Source organism: Lepidochelys kempii, chromosome 9, assembly GCF_965140265.1.
Source record: "Lepidochelys kempii isolate rLepKem1 chromosome 9, rLepKem1.hap2, whole genome shotgun sequence".
Lineage (NCBI taxonomy): Eukaryota > Metazoa > Chordata > Testudines > Cheloniidae > Lepidochelys > Lepidochelys kempii.
Window position 1 is genome coordinate 48,175,929 of NC_133264.1, and position 21,041 is coordinate 48,196,969.

The 21,041-nt window shown below is 40.2% G+C and overlaps 1 protein-coding gene across 8 annotated transcripts in view; it reads left to right on the top strand.

Moving 5' to 3' along the window:
- STAG1 (STAG1 cohesin complex component) overlaps positions 1 to 21,041 on the top strand; it is a 380,157-nt gene that overhangs the window by 24,181 nt on the left and 334,935 nt on the right. For 5 of the 8 annotated variants that reach the window (XM_073360216.1, XM_073360223.1, XM_073360217.1 and 2 more), the window contains one exon: positions 14,926 to 14,977. The exons of 2 other annotated variants lie outside the window; for them this stretch is intronic. Coding sequence is in view for 1 of the 6 variants with exons in the window: in XM_073360222.1 (XP_073216323.1) it covers positions 14,926 to 14,977 (52 nt within the window). In the remaining 5 variants the exon portion in view is untranslated. Of the gene's footprint in view, positions 1 to 845; positions 3,982 to 14,925; positions 14,978 to 21,041 lie in introns of those variants that run through there. One more of the 8 variants, XM_073360220.1, reaches the window with a different exon arrangement.

Sequence of the window (21,041 nt, forward strand, 5' to 3'; positions counted from 1 at the left end):
TTGAACAGGGGCACCTTGTACAGGTGGATGATGGTCCCCTTGCACCTAAAGAACTCCCTAAACAAGTGGAAGGAGCAACTTAATGTCCGTGTGGATGTCCCTTTGTGTTGCCCAACCCCGTCAGTGACTCTAACAACCCACACATCCCTGTTGGATGGGGAGCCCACCTCAACAACCTGGTAGTTTAGAGCAGATGGACAATTTACAAAACCAATCTCTACAACAACCTGTTGGAGATCAACCAGGTTAGTCAGGAACTCTTGCCTCTATTTCCTGCCCCACATCTGGGGCAAAGCAATCAGGGTCAAGATGGAAAACATGTCCTGAATGTTTTACATCAACATGTAGGGAGGAGTAAGATCTGCCTCTTTGTGCATCAAAGCTATAAAGCTCTGGAATGGTGTATACCCTACCATATCCAGATTTCAGCAGTCTACTTCCTAAGCATCCAGAATGCCCTTGGCAGACACTTCTCCCAGGACTATGAATGTCAGCTGGACACTCAGGTTCTTCACAGCATATTCTAGAGATGCCAGAAATTGATCTTTTTGTCACCTCTGTGAACAGGAAGCCACCTGTCTTCTGTTCAGGGGGGCATGGATCACCATTCCCTTGGGGATGCCTTCCTTCTACCATGGCAGAAGAGTCTGTTCTATGCCTTTCCTTCAACACTCCTAATTCTAAGGGTGCTGAACAAGATCAGGCAGAACAAGGCCAGTTATTCTCATAATACCTACCTGGCTGAGGCAAACTTGGTACTCTTACCTGCTTCAGCTGTGTCCGACTGCTGATCAAGCTCCTGACCATTCCTCATATCTTCTAGAAAGTGGGTTGCTCGCATTACCCCAACATGGTGGTTCTGCGCCTCAGGATGTGGCTCCTGGATGGTTCTTGGGAACGGAGGTTTCCTGATCTATAGAGGAGCACCAGGTGTTATTAAACAGTAGAAAAACATAAACCTGCACTACTTAGCTGAGGAAATGGAAGAGATTTGTCCATCGTCGCTACCTCTGGTCTGAATTCATTCCTCTTTCCCTCATCCAAGATTACCTGCTGGATCTGAAGACATCCAGATTATTTATCATTTTGGTCAAGGTATGCCTTGCTGCCATATCAGTCTTTCATCCCCTGTCAAGGAATCCTCCATTTTTGCTCACCCTGTATAGTCTAGATTTATTAAGGATTTGAGTAATCTCTTCCCCCGCATTAGGCACCTCAACCTGGTTCTCAGCCACCACATGAAACCTCTATTTGAACCAAAGGCTTTCCATCATGTTGCCTGGAGAGTTGGAGAGATTGGAGCCTTGATGGTAGATCTCCCCTGTGCCATGTTTTTTAATAATAAGGTCTGTTTATGTCCACACCAAAGGTTACATTGTGTTTTCATCTTAACCAATCTTAGCAGCCTACCAGTATTTTTTCCGAAAGCTCACGGTTCGCAGTAGGAATCCTCTTTCTATAGAAGGGCCTTATCCTTCTACCTGGATAGGATTCCATTTCAGAATCGCCTGGACTCTTCCTGTCCTTTTCAGATAGATCTGAGGGTGCTCCTGTTTCTTCTCAGAGACTTTCAAAATAGGTATCGGGTTGTATCTTTACCTGTTATGAGTTTGCAGGTGCTTGGTCCTCCTCCACCTCCTGGGTGAGCGCACATTCAGACAGATTGCAGGCAACATCTGCAGCATTTTTGAAGAGTGTTCCAGTATCTGAGATATGTAGAGCTGCTACTTAGACTTCAGTCCATACATTTTCAAAGCATTACTCACTGCTCCATGCTGTCAGATCTGATGCTCCACATCTACTCTCCTTCCCCTCTGCTTTGGTTATTGCCTTGGAGATGATTGAATAGAGAAGGAACTAAGGGCGATTTTCCCCTGCATGACCCTATATCATCTCGGTGTCTGCCACAAGGAGGTATAGGGCACATGTGCAGGCTGAGCAGACACTGCTAGCTGGAAATCTCTGATCAAGGGCTCGAGAGGCACATGCCCACCTGTGGGGGAGCACCTATAGGCATACACGTCTCGAAGAACTACAGTAACTGTACAGGGCAAGTAATGTTTCCTTCTCAGCATGAGTAGACAGACACATGGTAGCTCTGCTCGAGCTAGTGGGCAAAAAGTAGCAGTGTAGTCAGGGGTAGCATGAGGGGTGGCTTGGGTTAGCTGCCCACATACACACCCAGGATTTCCGGGTGGGTTTGTACTACTTTGATTGGACCAGTATTGTGCAGTCTCATCTTCCCCAGTGTGTAGTTGCGATAGAGGAGCTAAATGAGGTCTAAGACTCAGTATGTGCAAGATGGTTGATGCTGGTTGGCTGGGGTAACAGAGATTGATGCAATTTTGTCTTTTATCAAGATGTGTGTGATTTAGACATTTCATTAGTTCATAGGCTGCTATTATATGATCAGGGAGTAACTGTGGCTTTTTCACCGGAACTTGTCCAGAAGAACTTACTTTTGCTTTTTGATATGGACTTGACCACAGTTGTCCATGTTTTGTCACTTGATTAGATTCCTATGATGCACTGTACATGAGATGACACCTGATACTATTTGAAAACTTCAACTAATGAGCTATGTGTCTTCTTGCTCACCCAATGGTGGCTCTTGGAGGGAGAACGTAATGTTTGTGCTTCCTCATATATTCTAATTTTCAAGTGCAATTTTTTATAGCTGTAAAATGTTACTAAACTTTGTGAATAAAACTAATAGAATATAGAAATACATTTTCTTTTGTTCAAACACTAAAGTTCAATACTAATAAGTTTAGTGGTGAGAAAGGAAAGAATGAGAGGGTAGAAAAAGAAAACATAAATAGGATAAAAGTAGATGAGAGAGGTAAACTCATCCCTTTTATTTTAGGTGTTCCCACAGTCGTTTCTGTGGAAACAATTTGCTAAAAACTAGCATATAGGCACAAAATTATGCCTCCTTTTAGATTTGTATAGTTGTGTGGTTATAGGCCTAATGAATCCATTCCTTCCGGGTACAATTTGTGTTAATGACAGGGTGGATAATTCAGTGATTTAATAAATAAATAAATAAATAAATCTGTTTTTTATTTAAATCGGATTTTTTTGATAAAATGCTTGTTGAGGAAAACCTACCTAAAGATAGCTTTAATTAAGATACATTATAGCTCAAAGATATCTCATTATGGAATAGGGATTATAAATTCTAATTCTATAGTATGAAACAATATATTCATGTAATGTTTAAGAAAAAGTTAGCAAGTTCCAATAGGTCATGGATTAGAGATCCAATCTTATGGTGCTCCAAGTGCTTCTGTACAGATTATTTAGGTTAATCTTTCTATCTACCCAATGAGGCTCAGTCTAGAAGATACCATCAGAGATGCCTAGTTTTACAGTTCTCAAACTGTGGACTTGTCTCCAGAGATAATGTGCATGTTAACAGCAAAAATATTTTTAAATAAATAATATATAGAGGTGAGAAATAACAGACCTCAACCCTATTGTCCCTCTGCAAATTTGTGTACACAGAGTCAATCCCTTACCTCTCTCTAAAAGTGCAACGTTTCAGAAAGTTCAATGAATAGAAGATTGTTGAGGGCGGAATAGATCTGGACAAGGAGAAGAAGTCTGGAGATAAATGTGAGAAGGGAGGGACAGGCAGTAGAAACAAAAGTGAAACTGTTTGAGCAGCATATTCTAGAAGTCTTGAGGTCTTCCTGAGTGTAGCCTTCATTGATTTGAGATCTACCATACCATTCTCTTGGTAGAAGGGAAAACCTATAATGGCAGCAGGCTGTAAAAGAGACCCAGTTTGGGAATATTTTAATGAAGTTCCTCTACCTGTGGGTAAGACAGGCACACGTGCAAAATGTAAACAGTGCAACAAAGAAATGCAAGGTCTGGTTTCCCGAATGAAACAGCATCATGAGAAGTGTTCCTTCTCAGGAGGAAGCTGTGTTGAAGATGATGAAAGGAACATGTCTGAACATGCAGGATCTTCAGGTTGGTAAACTTTATTTCATACTTTTTCTTAAGGACTGCCTGTCTTCGTTCTGGACGAGTCTGGAATTCTCATGTTTGAGCAAAAAATATAGTTATTCTACAATAAATTACTAAATTACTAAAAAAAAATAAAAATAGCTGAAATATTCAGATCTTCCTTTTACAATTTCAGCTTTAAAGTAGTACTGAGTGTCAGTGAATGCAATGAGTAATACTAAATGAGCAGTATAGTAATACTAATTAAATACCTGCATTGACTTACTTTGTTTAGGAGAATCCACCCTCAGCATACAGAATTCTGAAGACTATCCACCTTCAAGATCACCATCATTTTCTATAGTTTCAGAGTTATCTGCCAATGATAGTGTCAGTCACATCATGTATGTCACATAGCCACAGTATATCACCTGTAGCAAAAAGAAAAAAAAATCTTCATCATCCAGAAACAACCATAGATAAGTTTGTGATAAGAACTAGCAGATTACAAAATGGGGTAATTGATGAAAAAATTGCCCGGTTTGTTTTTGCAACAAACTCTACTTTCTGTTTGATTGAGAACCCACACTTCATTAATATGGTCCAGTCATTAAGACCAGGATACAGTCCACCCAACAGAGCAGATGTCGCAGGCAAATTGCTGGATAAAGTGCACGAAAGAGAAATTGAGCAGTGTGCGAAATGTTTAGGGGGTGAAATTGTTAACCTGAGTCTTGATGGGTGGAGCAATGTCCACAATGATCCTGTTGTATGTGCTTGTGTGACAACAGAAGAAGGGAATGTCTTCCTTACAGAAACAATTGATACATCAGGAAATGCACACACAGCAGAATACTTACAAGAAGTAGCAGGAAAAGCTATAACAAACTATGAAAAAAAATTCAAATGTCTGGTATGCAGCTTGGTCACAGACTATGCTGCAAATGTAATCAAGATGAGAAGAAATTATTTAGAAGAGAGTCCCAAGCTAATAACATACGGTTGCAGTGCTCATTTGATGCACCTCCTAGCCAAAGACTTCAATGTTCCAGTAATAAAGGCTGATGTTGTTGAAATTACAAAATACTTCCATAACAACCACTTTGCAGCAGTTGCTCTGAAAAAAGTGGGAGGAACCAAGCTAACTCTCCCATAAGACGTGCGATGGAACTCAGTAGTGGACTGTTTTGAGCACTGTATCAAGAACTGGCCTAATCTGTTGACAGTTTGTGAACAAAATTGTGAAAAAATAGATGGCACCGTCACAGCCCACGTTCTCAACGTTGGGCTGAAGAGAAACGTTGAACACATGGTGAGTATCCTGAAGCCTGTTTCTGTAGCCTTGAACAAAATGCAGAAAAATAGCTGTTTTATTGCTGGCGCTGTTGAAATTTGGAAGGAACTGAGTGAGATCTTAAAAAGAGAAATAAGCAATGACAGAGTTAAATTACAATAATTAAAAGAACGAATGGGACAAGCACTATTTCCAGCTCATTTTCTTGCAAATATTCTCAATACTCGGTACCAGGGTCAAACTTTAACTGCTGAAGAAGAGGAGTTGGTTATGACATGGACATCCAGCAATCATCCCTCCATAATGTCAACTATAATAAACTTCAGAGCTAAGGGTGAACCATTCAAGAAATGTGTTTGATGATATTTTAAAGAAAGTCACACCAGTGAACGAATGGAAGTCATTTAAGCACTTAGATTCAGAGACTGTTGAAGTGATGATCCCACTTTTAACAGAAGTAGCTTCTTCTGCCGGTGTAGAAAGATTATTTGTTTCCTTTGGATTAGTTCATTCCAAATTGAGAAATCTTTTGGGACCTGAAAAAGTAGGAAAGCTTGTTTTTCTTTTCCAGATTATGAACAAACAGGAAAATGAAGATGAAGATGACTGAATTAGCTGCAGAAGCCAATATTTTAAGTTTCTCATGTTGCCCTGGCTGACATCGTCAATTTAATTTTTTTTAAAATTCGTTTAACTATTTTAGTTTAAAACAATTTTAACAAAAAGAAACCTGATTTTAAAAAACTTGAATGTTCAACTAAATTCAAAACTTCATATGCTTGTTTTGTTAAAATATTACATGTTTGCTGTTGAAGAAAAAAATCCAGAATACATAACGTTGTTTTAGCTAAATAAAACAATTTAAATGTCTGTCTGGTGATGTTCTCCTCCTAATACAGCATGGCAAGAAATACCTCAAAATATTAAGGATTAACCTGATGAATTGGAGATAGTTCACCTCCCAATGACTTCATAAATATCTGCTTCAGTTACCTTTGGTAAATGAAATAACCAAACAATCATTCATTTTCTGATATAGCTGTAAAACTAACCTGAAAAGTTTTCAAAATAAATCACTTAAAAATGTATAGTGTGTACCTTCTAAAAATGAACCCTTCATCTGTCTCTGAGTTGCGAAGAATATGTCTTAAGGTTATAACAACAAACGAGAATGCACTTTTATGTAGAAATCCATGATTAAATCGAATCTTCCTGACTAGTGATTTAAATCATGATTCAAATCAATTTGATTTAAATCCGATCTACCCTGGTTAATGATTTGGGTCCCTAGCTACCACAAAGATTGTCTCGATGCAGGATTTTCCCTGATGAAAAAGATGAATCAGTACTCTTCAAAAAACCCAGCTTCAGATATAAATGTTGGGTCCAATGGCATGATTTTCTCAGTGAGTGATCCATGACTCCTGGATTTCCCTCCTTCTGATAATCTGGCAGAGGCTGAGTTCGTCTTTTTTTTCCCTCAAGGCTTTTGTGTGGAGAGGCAGGCTGGAAAGATTGGGGATTATTTCTCAGGGAGTTTGCTGATGCTTTTAGAGTAGGCTGAGTTTTAACTTTGTCTACTTAATTGGTTTGTATTATTAAACTGTGTTGTATTTTAGGTTTTAAAAGAGTTTATCTTACTCTGTAAAGCTACATGAATAAAATAAGATACTTGTAAACGTCACTGGATGTTATAGCAGTACCTACATTTGTCCAGTCACATTTGGCAATTGACTCACAAGTCCTGTTTGTAAATTCAAGTACAGGTACTGGATGGTATGTGCTTTTCAGGAGGAATTTAAATCAAGTAAAGGTGGCGTAGTGTTGTTTATCTATCAGTAATCTGCTAGGCTGTTTTATCCATTCTATCACTTACTTCTGTACAGTCTGTTGAAGTTAAAATTGCCTTGGGGAAGGATAGAAAAATGTTCTATTGGGGTAGCATTAGTGGCCTTCTGTAGGCCTCTGAGTTTGGGTTTGAGTATGTAGAAAGATCTCTTTAATATTACTAGAGAAATTCTTTCATTATGGGACACTAACTTCCCAGATATGGATTGGAGAGCAAATGTTAATAATGGTAGAGTCCTGGATGAAATAGATTTCTTTAACCAGTGAGCCATCAGAGGTGGTCTGTTTTTTACTTGATTTTGGTAAGTAGTAAGAACATTATAGAAAGCTGGTCATAGAAAATAAACTTGGATTGAGTGATCATGAGTTGATTCAGTTTAAATTAAATGGAAAAATAGTGTAAAAAAAAGTGTTTGATTTCTAAAGGGGCCATTTGGGAAACTAAGAGAATGAAATCGTCTGGACTGAAGAGCTGAGGGACTTAAATGTGAAGGATGCTTGGAATTTAAGTCAAAGATACAAAAACTGTTCAGAATATGCAACCGAAGCAAGAGGGAGGAATTTGTAGGGAAGGGCTCCAGACCTGATATACTGACTGACCCCTCAGAAAAGATATTAGGGGTAAGCAGAGAGACCAAAAAAAAATGGAAGAAGAGATTGCGTTTTAAAAAAAAAAAAAAAAAAGAGGGTGGGGAAGCTAATAGATATTGGAGGTCAAAAACTGTAGGGACAAAGTGAGAATTGTCAAAAGTGAAACTGAATAAGGCTTTGCATAGGAAATTAAAGCAAATAGTAAAAGGTTCTTTAGCCATATAAATAAAAAGAGAGCAAGAAGAGAAGTGGGATTGCTGTGTAGCTGGGATGGCTAGGTAGGGTGGGGTAGAGATTAAGGATAGTGCAGGTGTGGCCCAAAAACTAACAAATACTTTGCCTCAGTATTTAATAAGGATGATAATGTAGAACATGGAAGCAAAGGCAGGATGGCTACATAGGAATGAGTATATAGAAATATGAATTACCACCTTGAGGTGGAAACAAACTCAAAAAGCTTAACATTCAAGTCTGGGGGATTGGATAAATGTCCGTCCTAGTATGCTCAAAAAATTGGCACCAAATTTGTAATTTTTTTACATTAGCAGATCTAGATAACTTGCATCCAGGAGTTTTAAAACGGTTGGGGAGCTCACTGGACCTGTTGATTTTCAGTAATGCTTGGAGTAGCGGGGAAATTGCAGAAAACCAGAAGAAACTTAATGGTGGACCAATTTTTTAAATGGTAAATGGGATGACCTGGATAATTATAGGCCTGTTAGCCTGATGCCAATCTCAGGCAAGATAATGATGCCGTAAATACGGCACTTGAGTAATAAAGAATTAACATAGGGTAATGTAATGAACAAAAATCAACGTGGGTGTATGGAAAATAGATTCTGTCAAACTAACTTGATTTTTTTTATGAGATAAGTTTGGTTGATAAAGGTAATAGCATTCATGTAATAGACTTTTCTGAGTCATTTGGCTTGGTGCCGCATAAAATTTTGATTAAAAAAACTAGAACAAAATAAAATTAACATGGCATATATTAAATGGATTAAAAACTGGCTAACTGCAGAGAGGTTTCAGAGTGTGTCTATAAATGAGGAATTGTCATCACGTGGGTGTTTCCAGCGGAGTGCCATAGGGATTCGTTCTTAGCCCAATGTTATGTAACATTCTTATCAAATACTTGGAAGAAAAAGTAATATTGTCACTGATGATAGTGGATGACATGCAGACTGAGGAATGGTAAATAATGAAGAAGAAAGATCACTGATTCAGAATGATCTGGATTGCTGGGTAGATGGGGTGCAAGCAAACAATATGCTTGCACGTAAATGTATACATCTAAGAACAAAGAATATAGGCCATACTTACAGGATGGGGGACTCTATCCTAGGAAGCGGTGGCTGTGATGGATAATCAGTGGAACTTGAGCTCCCAATGTAATGCTGTGGCCAAAAGAGCTAAGGCTGTTCTGGAATGCATAAATAATGGAACCTTGAGTAGGAATAGAGAAGTTATTTTACCTGTGTATTTGGCACTAATGCAACTGCTGCTGGAGTACTGTGTCCAGTTCTGGTGTCCTTAATTCAAGAAGGATGTTGATAAATTGGAGAGGGTTCATAGAAGAGTCCCAATTTGAACAAAGAAGGCTAAAAAGTGACTTGATTACAGTTTATAAATATTTACCTGAGGAACAAATATTTAATAATGGGCTCTTCAATCTAGCAGAGAAAGACATAATATTATCCAATGGCTGGAAGTTGAAGCTAGACAACTTCAGACTGGAAGCAAAGCATACATTTTTCACAGTGAGGGTATTTAACCATTGGAAAAATTTACCAAGCATCGTGGTGGATTTTCCATCACTGACCATTTTTAAACCAAGATTGGATGTTTTTCTAAAAGATAGGCTGTGGGAATTATTTTGGGGAAGTTCTATGGCCTGCATTATACAGAGGTCAGACTGGATGATCAAAATGGTCCCTTCTGGCCTTGGAATCTATGAAGTTGCAAGTCCAATAGCAAAGTTTTTAAATAAATCTATCAAAACTGGAGTGGAGAATAACTAACATTGTAGCTGTATTTAAGAAGGGGGAAAAGGTGATTCGGGCAACTAGTGACCTGTTAGTCTGACTTCAATAGAATGCAAGACTTTTGAACCAAATTTTGAAGGAAAGAATAATTAGAAATATGGAGTTAAGTGAAAAATGGGACAAAATGCAACAAAGGTCTGCACAGGTAGACTGTGCCAGACTAACATGATACTTTTCTTTGAGAAAGAGGAATGATTTTTTAGATAAGGGAAATATAGTAGGTCTAGTCTGTTTGCATTTTAATAAAGCACTTGACCTGGTACCACAAGGGAAATTATCAGTTTTGTTGGAGAAGATGGGGATTAATACAAGAATAATAAAATGAGTAAGGAATAGGCTAAATGGGAGATAACAGATTATGCTGGAGGGAGGTTACTAGTCAAGTTCCTCAAGTATTTGGACCAATCTTATTTTAATGTTTTTTATTAATTATCTTACCACAAAAGGTAGGAATGTGCTAATGAAATTTTCTGATGACACAAAGGTGGGAGGCGTTGTCAATACAGAGGAGGATCAGAATATTATACAGGAAGAATTGGATGACCTAGAGTACTGGATGAAATTAGACGAAATTTAATAGTACAAAGTGCAAGATCGTGTACTTAGGAGCTATAGCAAGAATTACTGCTATAAGTTGCTGGTTCATCAGTTGGAAGCAGCAGAGGAGAAAAAAGACCTGGATGTATTAGTTTACAGGATAATTATGAGCTACCAAAGAAATGCATTTGTAAAAAAAAAAGCAAATGTGATCCTAGGATATGTGAGGTGAATTGGTAGATATAAGGAAGTGTTAATGCCATTGTACAAGGCACTGATGAGACCTCATCTGGAATACTGTGCACAATTCTAGTCATTAAAGGACAATGTTGGAACAAGAGCAAATGGGTGTGAGCTAACCATGAAAAAGTTTAGGTTGGAAATTAGAAGAAGGTTTCTGACCATGAGAGGAGTGAGATTCTGGAATAGCCTTCCAATAGAAATAGTGAGAGAAAAAAATCTAACTTGTTCTAAGATGGAGTTTGATAAATTTATGAATGGGAGTATGACATGGTTGCTTGCAATATCGGGACTGGACTCGATGATCCAGGAGGTCCCTTTGAGTCCTATGTAAGCACTAGGATATGATGGAATTATAATTAATAAGCAGCATGAATTTTCTAAAAACGTCTGATTCCAATGATGAAGGCTGAGGGCCATTCTGGCTGAAGAAATGGACACAACAAACTACACCCCTGCCTGTCCTTCTGCGCATATTCCCTTCATCAAGTTGTTGTTGTTTATGCTTGGTGGTGGTAGTTAATGAAGGCTTTATATGGATGGCATCACTAAAAGGCTGAAATTTAAAGCTGTGGTCTTTGACGTACAGTCTTGGCAATGGTGAGGTCTGTCTGGGTGGAAGAATATAGCTTATATGCTGATAATTGCCTGAACTTCTAATTTCTGTACTTTTTGCAGTAATTTATATTTGTTTTCTTTACACCCCATGATTCATGATGTTTGTGACTCCTTTAGTCTGCATTGCATAGCATTTGTATTGTGTTTACCACATTACTGTTTGTTATTAAATGTCTTCCAAATAATCTAACTAGTCTATTCCACAAGATTGATTTCTGTGCCATTGTGATGAAGGCCATCCCAACTCTCTAGATCTCTCTTCCATGTAACGTGGCTAACATTCCATGAAAACAAATCCCTCTACTCTATATCACTTACCTAGCCCAGAGGTTCACCTCCCCTTTGCTCATGGGATAAGAGGGATCTCCAAAAATATCACCTGGCCTTTCCTCCCTTCCAAGATCCCTGAAGTGTTCAATAATCTCTGAAGCATAATGTCATGTCACTCGTGCCAGTTTGTTTAATTGCCAGCGGAGTTTTGTGCATCAACTTCAGAATGCCATCTTATCATATCTCTTCTCTTAATTCCGGGAAGACGGCACACAATTCTTCTGTCCTTTTTTTGTCTCTTGCAGAATTTTTTACCCACTTTTCTTAACATGGAGTCCCTGAAAACAGGGACTGTTCTCATCTTCTCTTGAGCAGGTGTGATGTCCTTCTGGATTGAGCTGAGCAGCCATCCTCATATGTGTCCCTTGCAGCTCTTATTTTGTTCGTCTAGTGAAATTTCAAAGAGAGATTTTTCTGCAGATGCCTTGTAGACTACATAAGAACAGCCATACTGGGTCAAACCAAAGGTCCATCTAGCCCAGTATCCTATCCTCTGACAGTGGCCAATGCCAGGTGCCCCAGAGGGAATGAACAGAACAAGTTATCATCAAGTGATCCATCCCTTGTCGCCCATTCCCAGCTTCTGACAAACAGAGGCTAGGGACACCATCCCTGCCCATCCTGGCTAATCGCCAGTGATGGACCTATCCTTCATGAACTTCTCTTTTTTAAACCGTACTTGATGATGTATTCTGCTATGTAGAAGGCCTTCTGGTTCACTTTCCTCTAGTGATCATAAACTGCCAATCCTCTTTTTCTGATTTCTACTTTCGACTCCTTCATTGCTAATTCCTTCCCTTGTTGAATCTGTGGCGATGATTTCTAGATCTTGTTGTTCAAGAAGTCTTCATTCTCTTTGGTGCTGTCAGATTGATGGTTCTTCAAGACCACAAATCTTTTCTTCCCATCAACTTGCATTTCACATTCAGGAAAACTTTTCTTGTGCCTTCAGTCAGGAAGGAAAACATGTACATCTCCTCCCAGACTGCAAATACTGTTCCAATGTTGTCCATTATTACTCATGTAGAAATCTACCTAGGTAGAAGATAAGCAAATTCCCTGCTGCAAATTCCTTCAAACACTCCTGTTAGTGTTTGCCTGGTCATAGAATCATAGAATATCAGGGTTGGAAGGGACCTCAGGAGGTCATCTAGTCCAACCCCTTGCTCAAAGCAGGACCAAACCCCAGCTAAATCATCCCAGCCAGGGCTTTGTCAAGCCTGACTTTAAAAATATCTAAGGAAGGAGATTCCACCACCTCCCTAGGTAACACATTCCAGTGTTTCACCACCCTCCGAATGAAATAGTTTTTCCTAATATCCAATCTAAACCTTCCCCACTGCAACTTGAGACGATTACTCCTTGTTCTGTCATCAGCTACCACTGAGAACAGTCTAGATCCATCCTCTTTGGAACCCCCTTTCAGGTAGTTGAAAGCAGCTATCAAATCCCCCCTCATTTTTATCTTCTGCAGACTAAACAATCCCAGTTCCCTCAGCCTCTCCCCATAAGTCATGTGCTCCAGCCCCCTAATCATTTTTGTTGCCCTCCGCTGGACATTTTCCAATTTTTCCACATTTCTTGTAGTGTGGGGCCCAAAACTGGACACAGTACTCCAGATGAGACCTCACCAATGTCGAATAGAGGAGAACGATCACGTCCCTCAATCTGCTGGCAATGCCCCTACTTATACAGCCCAAAATGCCATTGGTCTTCTTGGCAACAAGGGCACACTGTTGACTCATATCCAGCTTCTCATCCACTGTAATCCCCAGGTCCTTTTCTGCAGAACTGCTGCCGAGCCATTCGGTCCCTAGTCTGTAGCAGTGCATTGGATTCTTCCGTCCTAAGTGCAGGACTCTGCACTTGTCCTTGTTGAACCTCATCAGATTTCTTTTGGCCCAATCCTCCAATTTGTCTAGGTGACTCTGGACCCTATCCCTACCCTCCAGCGTATCTACCTCTCCTCCCAGTTTAGTGTCATCTGCAAACTTGCTGAGGGTGCAATCCACATCATCCTCCAGATCATTTATGAAGATATTGAACAAAACCAGCTCAAGGACCGACCCTTGGGGCACTCCACTTGATACCGGCTGCCAACTAGACATGGAACCATTGATCACTACCTGTTGAGCCCGACAATCTAGCCAACTTTCTCTCCACCTTATAGTCCATTCATCCAGCCCATACTTCTTTAACTTGCTGGCAAGAATACTGTGGGAGACTGTGTCAAAAGCTTTGCTAAAGTCAAGGAACAACATGTCCACTCCTCATCACGTTCTCATCCACAGAGCCAGTTATCTCATCATAGAAGGTAATTAGATTAGTCAGGCATGACTTGCCCTTGGTGAATCCATGCTGACTGTTCCTGATCACTTTTTCCTCTTCTCTAAGTGCTTCAGAATTGATTCACTGTTCTCTGATTCAAAGCTCCCTTTGCAGCTGGCTTATATAGGTTGTATAATTGGGTCAGCACAACTCCTTCGTTAAGAAGAAGAATTTTAAAAACACCTGGAGAGATCACACACATGGCCTGGAGAGGCTTGAAAACCCAATCACAAGGTCCTTACAGAAACATACCAAACTCACAAATTAGCCAAGGCTGTTACCTCTGAGCACAGGATATGCAGTTACTCCTCAGAAACACCCCTTTTACCCTGATATGGACATTCTAATCTATTGTACAGGCTGTAAGGAAATGGTGACCATTTTAACTGAAAGTAGCCTATGGCCTCAGTCCTACTGCAAGTAATTAAAATTTGCTTGAGCACACAAGGTGTTTATTCCTTTGTCTCTGCAGAACTGAACGATTAACACCTGTGGGTGAATCCTTGTGTTAAACAGAAGAATTTTTCATGTTCAGTTTCTGAAGATTGGTGGAAGAGCCTTAGGTTCCTTTCAGAAAATTCCTCATAACTAACCTTTGGCTCATTTTACATTCTGTCATTCTGTCCACCACATCTGAAAATGGAGGATGGCTGTATTGGCAGTGATTAAATTATGAATCCAAAACAGGTACCAACCTGTGGAAGTCCTTGCCTGAGGAGGTTGTGAAGGCTAGGACTATAACAGGGTTTAAGAGAACTGGATAAATTCATGGAGGTTAAGTCCATTAATGGCTATTAGCCAGGATGGGTAAGGAATGGTGTCCCGAGCCTCTGTTTGTCAGAGGGTGGAGATGGATGGCGGGAGAGAGATCACTAGATCATTACCTGTTAAGTTCACTCCCTCTGGAGCAGCTGGCATTGGCCACTGTCGGTAGACAGGATACTGGGCTGGATGGACCTTTGGTCTGACCCAGTATGGCCGTTCTTATGTTCAAATGTTTGTTTGGAGAGCTCCTAAATTTCCATCTGGAAGTGGTGGTTCAGATTTGAGGTCATGCTTTATATCTCAAGCTTTGTTGGCATTGTGGAATTGGTTGGCAGGAGAAACCTAATACACACTTGATTTTTGCTTTTCTAGGTATCAGGAGTGCCAGCCAGAGGTTCCATTGCATGTTAATACATTCTTAAAGGTAAGCTCCATTGATCAATCTTCCAGCCTCAAATAGCTAATGCCTTAGGGATACATAGTCTTGGTACAGACGCAAAACATGAATTATACCTGGTGACATTACAGAGGAGTTAAGGTTGTGGTGTGGGATTTGTGGTGATGGGTAATTGTGATAATGGTAAAGTGTATGGTTGTGGCTAGAGCATTGAAGGGTATGTGCTGTAATGGCTTAACCTTTTTCTTTCCTCGCTTTTTCATGTTTGTCTCAGGTGTATTGTATGTAGTACAAGTTAACTTGACTATTTTACAATTAATTTTTTGTATATTAATGTGGTTTTTTCATGCTTAAAGGTAGATGATTAAATAAGAGGGGCAAATCTGTCGGGGATGGAGAAGTGTACACTTCACATCAGTGCTGTGTGCCAGACCCCCATATATAAAATCTTCTGCCTAGTAGCATAGAATCTGACTGAAAAATGTAACTATATTGATGGAGTCTGTTTTTTATCTATAAAACAGAGAAGAGTATATTTGACAAAAATTTGTCATACGTAGTTTCAACTATTATGAATAATTCTTAAAAATAACCCAAAATGGAATTACACGTAAATATTACATCAGATGTAAAGTAGAGGGTTACATCTCTCTACCTAATTATGTAGTAAATAGTTTCACTGTTAACAGTGAAAGGTTGGACTGCCAAGGGCAAAGTTAATAAAAAGCCCAATTTCAGATATTCAGTATTTAATTCAGCAAGAGAAAATGTGTAAAAACTAACCGTGTGTGAAATTCATTCTAAAAGGACTTTTATATTTAGGAGAGAAAAAGATTTTAAACTCATTTTAGAACACAACCCTAACTAAGGTATAGCTACAAGGCTCCACTGTAATCATAATAATGGTAGCGATGGGAAGATGTGACAAGTAGATGAGAAAAGTGAGCTGGGTGTGAGGGAAGGAGGCTGGAGTGTCAAAAATAGGATATTTCAGCATAGTTTGAGAAGATCCTCTGACTCTTTTCTCCTGGTCTAATGCTCAGAAGGGAATGGTACGTTACTGAACTAGAAATATCTTAAGCTTTTGTGCAAAGCAAATTAGACATGATCTGGTCGTTCAATATTAATGACAAAAACAGCCAATAGCACTTTGTATAGTATAATACAGAGAAATTTCTTCACTGATCAAAAAAGTGACAGTTGTTCTGTGTCTGACCCATGTCATATCACATCTAGGGTACTATTTAGAGTTCTAGGTCTCGGTATCCAAAAAATGCTGCTGAACTGGGGAAAAATATTTTAGCACCTGGAGGAATATATTTAGAGCTACTAAAGGTTTAAAAAAACCTAAAATATGTACGGTGCAATAACTAACAGGGATATAACCATACGTATGGTCAGTATTTAAAGGGAATGAAATACTCCAAGGAGGAGTAATTGTTTAGGGTTTAACAATGGCATGTCTATAGATATAAGTTGATTAAAATTGACCAAAGGTATACTTAATAACAGAGAGGTCAGTTAGACTGGAGTAATCTCCTGCCACTTGAATCACTTAAAATTAGACTGGACAAATCATTTGAATATTCAGCACAATCCTTTATTGGCAGGTGGATGGGTGGATAAAATAACCTAGTAGGGCTTTATTTCTAAATACAGTCGGGGGAAAATCTGTGCGCTTGGATATTCCTTACACTCGCTGTTCATTGGTTTTAAATGAATAATTCCCCATTAAATGCGATAAATTACACTAACCCCATCCCATATGTAATGTGCGATGTGAATAGTATGATCAATAGTTAGAATTGGGGTTAATTTTTCTTGGCATGTTCTCTTGCTGCTGTTTATGTTTCAGTTAATGGAGGAATATAAGCTATTCTTAAATTGCCTCATCATATTGCCTTTGGTGTTTGTAGTAAGATGTTTCCATATTAATGCTGTTAAATGAGTGTAGAAATTACTTGTAAACTATCTCCTATCTGTGGATGTGATATATCTTGACTTCAGCAAAGCTTTTGATATGGTCTCCCACAGTATTCTTGCCAGCAAGTTAAAAAAGTATGGATTGGATGAATGGACTATAAGGTGGATAGAAAGCTGGCTAGATTGTCTGACTCAATGGGTAGTGATTGACGGCTCGATGTCTAGTTGGCAGCCAGGATGAAGCGGAGTGCCCCAGGGATCGGTCCTGGGGCCGGTTTTGTTCAACGTTTTATTAATGATCTGGATAATGGGATGATTTGCACCCTCAGCAAGTTCGCAGATGACGCTAAGCTGTGGGGAGAGGTATATACGCTGGAGGGTAGGGATAGGGTCCAGAGTCACCTAGACAAATTGGAGGATTGTGCCAAAAGAGATCCGATGCGGTTCAACAAGGACAAGTGCAGAGTTCTGTACTTAGAATGGAAGAATCCCATACACCGCTGCAGGCTGGGGACTGACTGGCTAAGCAGCAGTTCTGCAGAAAAGGACCTGAGGATTACAGTGGACTAGAAGCTGGATATGAGTCAGCAGTGTGCCCTCGTTGCCAAGAAGGTCAACGGCATGTTGGGCTGTATTAATAGGAGCATTGCCAGCTGATCGAGGGAAGTGTTTATTCCCCTCTATTCGGCACTGGTGAGGCCACACCTGGAGTATTGTGTCCAGTTTTGGTCCCCCCACTACAGAAGGGATGTGGACAAATTGGAGAGAGTCCAGCAGAGGGCAACGAAAATGATTAGGGGCTGGGGCACATGACTTATGAGGAGAGGCTGAGGGAAGTGGGATTATTTAGTCTGCAGAAGAGACGAGTGAGGGGAGATTTGATAGCAGCCTTCAATTACCTGATGGGGGGTTCCAAAGAGGATGGAGCTAGGCTGTTCTCAGTGGTGGCAGATGACAGAACAAGAAGCAATGGTCTCAAGTTGCAGTGGGGGAGGTCTAGGTTGGATATTAGGAAACAGTATTTCAGTAGGAGGGTGGTGAAGCACTGAAATGGGTTACCTAGGGAGGTGGTGGAATCTCCATCCTTAGAGGTTTTTAAAGCCCGGCTTGACAAAGCCTTGGCTGGGATGGTTTAGTTGGTGTGGATCCTTCTTTGAGCAGGGGATTGGACTAGATGACCTCCTGAGGTCTCTTCCAACCCTAATATTCTATGATTCTAAGGATCATGTCAGATGAAATGTTTGGATTACTTTAGTAAAATAGTTTTCTGCTGATGTAGGGGCTCGAATAGTATAGAAACTGGGTTGCTCAACCGCTGTATTATCTTGCCTGGGATCCAGGTCAAGCTCTGACAGGCTTATAATTACCTAGGTCAGCTTGTTTACTCTTTTTAAAAGTTGCAGCAATATTAGCTTTCTTCCAGTCTTTTGGAACTTCCTTGCTGCTCCAAGATTTTTTTGAAATTCAACATTAATGGCTCAGTAAGTGTCTTTGGTAACCTGTCGAATCAAGGAGCTTCACCAGTTTGGACAAGGAAAGATTTTGGTACCCAGTTCTCCATCCAGGAACTGCTCTCACTTTCCCCACCCTCTGTTCTGGCTTTGCAGGGATTACACTACTATCAGCGACTGACCGGAGATAATAGCAGCTTCTCTGCAGAGAGCAACGATCTTGGTTCTGTTCTTGGAGCCTGATTGTAGCTAGCCTTTTTGTGCCCTTTGTACTGCCTTGGAACACTTTCTCATCCAGTAGCAAAGAAGTCTAAGGCCAGCCCCACTCCAAGGTAGTCACTGGGGCCTTGGCTGCTGCTAGAACCTGCCAGGGAGGCTATTAGGGGACCAAGTTGGGTTTTTGTTTCTGAAATTTTTTGATAATAGAGAATTTATCTGCAAATCCTATTGCTCCCTTAAAGCCTGTAGAGACTACTTATGGATTCTAAATCCAGAAGGGACCACTGTTCTGACCAATCTATTCTGACCTGTATAACACAGACCATAGAACTTGCCTGAAATAATTCTGTTTTATACTAGAACAGCTCTTTTAGAAAAAAGTCCTGTCTTGATTTAAAAATTACAAGTGATGAAGAATCCACCATGACTGTTGCTAAATTGTTCTAGTAGTTCAATTTTTTACAGTGAGGATATTTATGCCTTGCTTCCAGTCTGAATTTGTCTAGCTTCAACTTCCAGGCATTGGATCATGTTAGACCTTTTTCTGCTACGTTGGAGGAACCCATTATTAAATATTTGTTCCCCAGGTAGATAGACTATAATCAAGTCACACCTTCACTTTAAGGTAAATAGATTGACCTCTTTGAGTCTTACCATTATAAGGCATGTTTTCTAATCTTTTAATCAGTCTTGTGGCTCTTCTATGAACCATCTCCAATTTATCAACATCCTTCTTCAATTGTGGACATCACAACTGGACACAGTATTCCAGCAGTGGTTGCATTAGTGTCTAATACAGAGGTAAAATAACTTCTCTATTCCTACTCTACCTTCCCCTAATTATGCATTCCACGGTAGCCGTAGCTCTTCTGGCCACAGCATCACATTGGGAGCTCATGTTCTTCTGATTATCCACCACAGCCCGCCATATCTTCTTCAGGATAGAATCCCCCATCCTGCAAGTATGGCCTACATTCTTTGTTCCTAAATGTAAACGTTGACATTTACTACTTGTATTAAAACACACACATTATTTGCTTGCACTAGTTTACCAAGTGACCAAGATCACTCTGGGTCACGCCTTTCCTCATGGGACAGGAAAAACCTCAGAGAAGGGTGCTCCACAATTTTTTTTCTTAGGACGCTTCCGAGTGTCCTTAAGTAATCTGTTAACTGTGTGATATTCTGTTAGGCAGTGTCATTAGTGCTGATATGAACCATCACCAATGGAACCTTTCCAGTTGACTTCAGAAGCCTATCCAGTCTTGGAGTGACATCTTGTGTTTTGGCTCTGTGCAGGCAGCACACCGTCCTGTTGTCCACCTGTGACTTGCAGAATGCTTTTTTTGATTCTTCTGAGTATTGAATCTCTAGCAAGGCGCTTCAGTTTTCCTTGGATAATTGATGATCTATTTGCAGGCAAACTTGATTTTATTACAAGTTGTGCCGAACTGCCCTCAACATGTGTCCCCCACGCATCTGTCCTTTCTTTTTGGACCTACTGAGTCTCGAGGGGTATCTTACACTGTTTCCACATTAAGGATCTGGTATTGATTCAAAACTTCTAGCTATTTGGAAAATACTCCTCGTCTTTTTCTCTGTGGTGGCCACAGCCTGCCCATCTTCAGCTGTCTTCAGCTGTGTAAAATGCAACTGTGACCTCTTGCCTCTAGTGGTTACAAACTGCCAGCCCTCCTCTCTGATTTCCCCTCTCTCTGATTCTTTTGTCTCCAGCTCCATTCTGTCTTGAACCTAGGGTACTGATGTTTCTCAAACCTGGCTATCTAGGAAGTAATCTGCTTCTCTTATTCTCAGTAGCATCTCTACTTGCTCCTGCAATCCAAGAATCTTTTCTTCCAGCACATCACCAACTTGCACTTCATGCACATGAAATCCTTTCTGTCTTCAGGCAGAAAAGAGAACATGGCACATCCGTTACAGGTCATCACCACTGTTCCATCACTGGCCATCTTGATATCACAGGTGCAGTGCTAAACTTGGAAGGAAAGCCTCTCTTACTCCCTCTCAAGTCCCTCTGACACTCCACTGTTAGGTGCCTCTTTTCATTGTTCTCAAGTTTGCCTATCAGAGTGATTTTTTTTTTTATACCGCGTCTTCCCTGTTTAGCTCAGCTCAGCCCCATCCCTCACCACCAGGGAGCATTTAATCACTCTGAGATGTCAAACAGCTGGGCTGATCAAAGCTCCAAGGGCTAGCCACTTTGCTTACTAAGAGGCCCATGGCCCAGCTACAAAGCTTGTACATAGAAAACAAAACAGGCAGACAACCCACAGATGGACCAAATGCACCACTCACTGCTGCCTCCAAGCACAATCTGCAGCTACTCCCTCTGAAACTCCCTGTCTCTGTTAGTACAATCAGCAATGTCTAAAAACCCTAAGATTTGTTTAATGCAGGAGCAAATCAGTCTCTTAGCCCTGGTCTACACTGGGGGGGATCAATCTAAGTTACACAACTTCAGCTATAAGAAAAGGAGT